Source organism: Balaenoptera borealis, assembly GCF_965194805.1.
Source record: "Balaenoptera borealis genome assembly, chromosome: 12".
Taxonomy (NCBI): Eukaryota; Metazoa; Chordata; class Mammalia; order Artiodactyla; family Balaenopteridae; genus Balaenoptera; species Balaenoptera borealis.
Genome location: NC_138869.1, coordinates 71,419,859 through 71,426,512, shown reverse-complemented (window position 1 = coordinate 71,426,512; position 6,654 = coordinate 71,419,859). Strand labels below are relative to the sequence as shown.

The 6,654-nt window shown below is 41.9% G+C and overlaps 1 protein-coding gene across 5 annotated transcripts in view; it reads left to right on the top strand.

The window, feature by feature from the left end:
• The first annotated feature begins 439 nt into the window (after positions 1-439).
• STK38 (serine/threonine kinase 38) overlaps positions 440-6,654 on the top strand; it is a 122,772-nt gene continuing 116,557 nt past the window's right edge. For 3 of the 5 annotated variants that reach the window (XR_014232542.1, XM_082346712.1, XM_082346709.1), the window contains exons 1-2: positions 445-754; positions 5,404-5,536. Coding sequence is in view for 4 of the 5 variants with exons in the window: in XM_082346712.1 (XP_082202838.1) it covers positions 5,406-5,536 (131 nt within the window). In the remaining variant the exon portion in view is untranslated. Of the gene's footprint in view, positions 755-5,400; positions 5,537-6,654 lie in introns of all 5 variants that reach the window. The other 2 variants (XM_082346711.1, XM_082346710.1) reach the window with 2 other exon arrangements.

Here is a 6,654-nt window from a genome sequence, read left to right as displayed (position 1 = left end):
GATTACACAGGTGACAAAACTTCATGGAGCCACACATGAACGCAAGCACGCACCCACACGCACACGCACAAATGAGTGCATGCCAAACTGGTTAAATCTGAGTCAGACTTGTAATCTAGTTAATTGCATTGGTCTAGTCAATTGTATCCCGCCAATGTTAATTTCCTGGTTTTGATAATGTAGTATAGTTATGTAAGATGTTGAGGGAAGCTGGGTGGGTGATGGGTAAAAGGGACCTCTTTGTACTAATTTTGCAACTTTTTGTGAGCTTATAATTATTTCAAAATAAAAAGTAAAAAAAAATAAAAAGATCCTCCCCCGAGCCCAGCTCCGCCCACTCCGAGAAGGCTCCACACCTCACACTTACGCGCTCAACCCAGCCTCTCCTGCTGGAAGAAGGCGAGGAGGGGTGGGGTCGCGCACGCGCAGACCTGAAATCCCCACCGCTTCGTGGGGAAGTAACGCTTGCGCAGTCTGGGCCCCTGGCCGCCGCGGCAGCTGTCTCCGCCGTGAGGGACCGGGCTGCCTTGGCCCCTCCGCTTGCCGTCTTTTCCGGCAGTTGGGGCGCTTCCTGTTGTTCGCACCCGCAACCGCCCCTCGGCCCCTACCTCAGAGCCCCTCACGCGTCCCTTCCCCTCCTCTGGTCGGCTGGCTGCTGGTGCTGGGGTTTCGTTTCTCCGCACGTCGAGACTGCTGGCCCGGCCGGCGTTTGCGGCTGTCCGCCGCCCCCAGCCCTGCCTCCCCTGGGGCTCTGGTGAGTGTCTAGCTGCTGTTGTCTTCGGTCCATCCCTGGCTTTTCCCTTCTCTCCTCTTCCCCCGACTCTTTTTGAGGGTTTCCCCTTCCCGCCGGCGTCCTGTTTCCAGCACTGCCCTTTCGGCCCCTCCTGACAGTCCCCCTCCTCCTGGCTTCCAGAGGCTCCTTGTCGGTCCTCTGCACGTTTTCCCAGTCCCAGGCTCCCCACCCCGTCCTCTCTGTCTTCGTGTGCAGTTGGGGCGGGGAGCCAGGCTTTCTTTCCGTGTTGCCTGCTTTGTCTGCTCCCTGCCACCGCTCAGTGTCCTCCGGGATGTCGGTCGTTACGAATGTGCACCTCCTTGTCTTTTTTCTAAGACCCTGAGAGGTGTTGTGTGAGGCAGAGATGTTGGTACCTTTGCGTCTGCCCCCTTCCTGATGGTCAGTCTTAGGGTACTGGCCTTCAGAGAAGTTGACTGAAAACCTCAGAGAAATTTAGTGAAGACTCTTAAGATGAGTGGAGAAGGAATGCCAGTAAGAACTTAGAGCAAAGTCTGTGCAGAAAGACTTAGGGAAAGCAAGCAGAACGGCAAGTAGAGAGACCAGATCTCCCAGTTGACTAAACGACACAAAGAGAAACGTGTTCTTTTTGAAGGGTACAGAGGAAGGCTGGAGTGAAGAAGCCCCGTGCTTCCTCTCCCTTTCAGCTCCCTTTGGCTCTGACTTAGAATTAGCCAGGCAGTGGATGTGGTTTCCCTAAGCACAAAATAACCACCGCCACAATAACAGGCTCCACTGTCCACCCAAGCGTTAGATGGCAGCTTCCTCATAAGACGAGGAGAACAGCTCTATCCAACTCTGTATGGAAAACCATTCCATGTCCTAACCCTACCCCAGTCATACATACATATTTTCAGCTCCTGGTAATGGACATAAGAGACCAGTGTTTTCCTAGCAGATCTTTTATAAGGTACTTAACTATGCATAGCACTGTGCATGATATGGGGAAGGATATTAAAAGTAGTAAAAGATAGGGTGCTTGCTGTCCAGTGGCTTACAGTTAGTTCAGTAGGAGAAATTAGATATGTAACTCTTAAGGAATAGTCTCAGCCCCAGTGTTGAATTGTCCAAATATTGGGTTGTCAGTCACAAAGAAATAAAGAATTTTGGTGAGAAAAGGGGGTATTTATGGAGTTAACAGGGTACCATTGTAAAGTCAATCAGTTAACCATGCGTAACTATCTAGATTGAATATAACAGTTTTCATTTGATCTCCTTTTAACGTTTTTTTTTGTTTTTTGTTTTTTTTAATTTTATTTATTTATTTATTTATTTATGGCTGTGTTGGGTCGTCGTTTCTGTGCGAGGGCTTTCTCCAGTTGCGGCAAGTGGGGGCCACTCTTCATCGCGGTGCGCGGGCCTCTCACTATCGCGGCCTCTCTTGTTGCGGAGCACAGGCTCCAGACGCGCAGGCTCAGTAATTGTGGCTCACGGGCCCAGTTGCTCCGCGGCATGTGGGATCTTCCCAGACCAGGGCTCGAACCCGTGTCCCCTGCATTGGCAGGCAGATTCTCAACCACTGCGCCACCAGGGAAGCCCTCCTTTTAACGTTTGCCCTGACTTATGAGGATCACATTCTTTTGTTAATTTTTTTTTAACTTTTAAGAATTTCTTACGTACCTCTTATTTCTTAATTCTGAGTTGGAGAATGAAACAAATAGGGCAAAGGCCTCCAGTGGCCTATAGGTCAGGGCAAGAAGGCTTGAATTGTCAAAAGCTTTAGGGAAAGCCCTGTAAAGTACTTGGTTGGCCCAGTAAACCTATAAATTGCTGTAGGACAGTAGTAATTGTAATTTTTGATGAAAGGTTATTAGAATTAGGCTAACCCTTTTATGAGCGGAGGAACAGGATGGGGAGGAGGTTTGAAGAATCATCAAAGGGAAGGACAGTGCAACCTTTGCCATTACATCAGAGACTGTATGAAGGTTGGAAACAATTCAGGTAGAACATTGTTGGCCTGCTATATGAGTTTCTTTGAGTGCACTTAATCTCCTGTTGATCTTTTACAAATGTAGGAAGTCATGGTAGTGACTTAAATGGGTCAAAACGTTTGTGCCCCAGTTTTTATATACCTGTCAATGTACATGTAATTTTGTTCTTTACCTTTGTTGACACCTGAAAATCATTAACTTGCTCAACTTACGTTTACTAACTGCCTATTATATGGAAGGCGCTGTTTGTCTTAGACTTAAACACTCTCTAGTTGTATTTTTATGTGGAAATAATTTCATTTGTTAAAATGTGAATATATATATATATATATAGAGAGAGAGAGAGAGAGAGAGAGAGAGAGAGAGAAAGAGAGAGAGAGAGAGAAAGAGAGAAAGAGAGAGATTCTCCAGAAATTTTCAGACAAGGGAGGAGTACTAAGGGCTCTCTTGCTTCAGACTTGTTTTTAAATCTGGTTTTAAAATTTCTTCACCAAACTTAAAGTACATGTGGTTTTCATTGTGGGTGGAGGGGGTACAGGCTGACAAGTAAGGAACCACACCCGAGCTTCATAAACCAAACAGAGGTTTTAAAAAAAATTCTACTGATAGCCTAAAAACATTTGCGTTTGCTTTGGTGTTAGCAGAAACTTTCCCATAAAAAATAACATTTTATAGTAAGGTAGAGATGAGTTCAATATCTTGAATTTGTGATTACTGATCATTTTGGCGCATCATGAATCAAAATGTTTGACTTTGAAGTAGAGCCTTGATTTTGAATCTTTTTTCTCTGATGACAGTATTCTTTGTGATTTTCCCTGAGTATCTTTTTATAAAATTGCTTAATGTTAAGCCTGTTTTCTTAGTAATAATAAGTGTTTGCACATTCCTTAAAAGCCTAAGTTTAATCTACAAAACAATTTGAAAGTCCTTGAAAATGGCCCTTGGCCCCTCCTGATTTTTACTCAGCTTCATATTGGGATGAAAATATAGACTTAGAGGCAGGTCCTGTAGGAGGAAGGCATGATAAGGATAAAATATTGAGCATTATTGCCAATGCTGGAGCAAGTCAAGGTTGGTGAACAATTTGGCGAGGTGTGACAATGTAGGTTGGCAAAAAATATTTAAATGAGATTTAAATTTAGGCAGGAAAAAAGTTTTGTAAGCTATTTAAACCTTGTTGGTATCGGTTTTCAAATACGTAAAACTAGGAGGTTAGGGTCTCTTGTTTTTAAGATATCTTCCATCACTAAAATTATGATTCAGGTTTTTTCTTTTGTAATATTGTTTCCATCATAGGTCTTTGTTTTAACTTGTCAATTCAACTAGACGGTAAACGTCTATAAAATAACCATAAGCCATGTCACAGTACATATATACCTACAGATGAAGATTTTAGTCATAGATTTTTTTAAACTATAGAAATTGTAAATTTAAAAGTTCTTGGTAACTTAATGGTAATAGTACACACTCATTGAAGAAAATATAGAAAATGTGGAAAACACAAACAAGAATAAAATGATCTACTGTATTCTCACTGCCTAGAGTTAGGCCACTAATAACATTTTGATATATATTTCTAATAATTCTGTGCATATGCAGTAAACACATAAAATGGTATACATTCTGTTTTTTTTTTTAAATTAATTTATTTATTTATGGCTGTGTTGGGTCTTCGCTTCTCTGCGAGGGCTTTCTCTAGTTGTGGCAAGCGGGGGCCACTCTTCATCGCGGTGCGCGGGCCTCTCACTATCGCGGTCTCTCTTGTTGCGGAGCACAGGCTCCAGACACGCAGGCTCAGTAATTGTGGCTCACGGGCCCAGTTGCTCCGCGGCATGTGGTATCTTCCCAGACCAGGGCTCGAACCCGTGTCCCCTGCATTGGCAGGCAGATTCTCAACCACTGCGCCACCAGGGAAGCCCTACATTCTGTTTTTTAACCTATTCTTTTTCACTTAGACTGGAAATATTTTCCCTGACATTAAACATTTGAGCATATTTTAATTGTCTGCATATTAATTTCATTGTAGGACTTTTCCATAATTTAATCAGTTCTGTTGGTTATTCAAGTTACTTCTAGTTTTTCTTTGTCATTACAATGCTGCATTGAATCCCCTTGTGTATGAATCCTTATGGGTCTTTGATTTCTTCAAGGTAGATTCCTGGATGGCAAAGAATTGTACTGTCTATGTTATATATTCTTAATATATGTATCTGGTATTGTAATCTTGTTCTCTTCTTTTTAAAAAATGCAACAGTATGCTTTAAAGATATATTCATGTTGCTTTTAGATACAGGTAGATTGGCTTCTGACTGTTGTATGGTATTTCTTTGTATGCATCCACAACATTTTATTTATGATTTGCTTACTGAATTGCCTCCAACTTCCCATAACACAGATGATGGCATAGTGAACGTCCTCTGTAATGCACATCTTTGTGCATGTTCCCTTAAGAGCCTGTGTGACAGTTTCTCTAGGCCTTATACCTAGGGATGATATTTCCGGGTCAAAAAACATTAATGTATACTTATTTTCACCAAGTATTCTGTTTGTTTTTTGTTATATATTGTTTGTCCTCCAGAAAACTTGGGTCAATTTACATTCCTACCAAAAGGGTAAGAGAGTGCATAATTGGTGGATTCTAACTCCAAAACTAATACCTCTTTTTTGTGTTGTTTCTAGCAGCCATGGCAATGACAGGCTCAACACCTTGCTCGGCCATGAGTAATCACACAAAGGAAAGGGTGACAATGACCAAAGTGACACTGGAGAATTTTTATAGCAACCTTATCGCTCAACATGAAGAACGAGAAATGAGGTAAAGAATTTTGAGAAAATTGTGTCATGGTTTTGGCATCCATGTCTAGTATCATAAATCACATTCATAATATGGTTGAAAGGAGACAAGAATAGCAGCAGCCGTGTTATAGCCTATTCGAGTACAGTGGAGTGACAGTGTCACTGATTTCCAAAGCCCTTGCTATTAACCCACTTATTTCTACTACTAGTCAATAACATAAAATTTCATGGTAGTATAAAAAAATTAATTTTGCCAAAACCTTAGAGTTCATTGTTAAGGCAACGTGATGTAATGGAAAGAGCAAACCTTATGGAGCCAGATCTGGGTTTAGAATCCTGCCTTTACCATTTAGTAGCTGTATGAGGTTGGAACAAGTTCTTAGTCTTCCTGCGTATCAGCTGTCCCATCTGGAAAATGGGGATACTACTACTTGCCTTGCAGGATTGCTGTGGGGATTAGATATAACGTATATGAGTACCCACCAAAGTGCTTCACACAGTAATCACATAGTTAATGGGGTTGTAGTGTTACCGAGTCCAATCTCGTACTGCTCACTGCACGACAGGCCAGTAAATCGAGGCGGGTTGTTGAGGCAAGAAATAGCGACTTTATTCAGAAAGCCAGCAAACCAAGAAGGTGGTTTGCCCCTAAAGAACCATCTTGCCTGAGGCTCCTTTTGTACTAAAAGGAAAGGGAGTAAAGTCAAACATTTCCTGGTTCCAATCAGCCTCCAGAGGCGTTGTGTTAATTTCTTCCTCCCTGCAGTCATTCACAGGTGGGCCTGGTCAGGATGTTTCCTGTGAACTAAACAAAGGTATTTTAGCTTAATGCTCATTACCTGGGTTCCCAGAGATGGGCAGTTATGTATAATTTAAGCTTATAGGCAACATCCCTTTAGTGATTAACTTGTAATAGAATACAAAGGTTCTTCCCTATTACAGTAGCAACTATTGTTACTGATCTAGTGTGCACTATCCATGTAGTAACTCATAATTAAAATTTTTTTCCCAATATTTTATTATGAAAATATTCAAAAGTACAGAAAAGTTGAAAGAATTATACAGTGAATACCCATACAGACATCATATAGATTCTACTATTAGCATCTGTTGTTTTATCACATATCGATCTTTCCA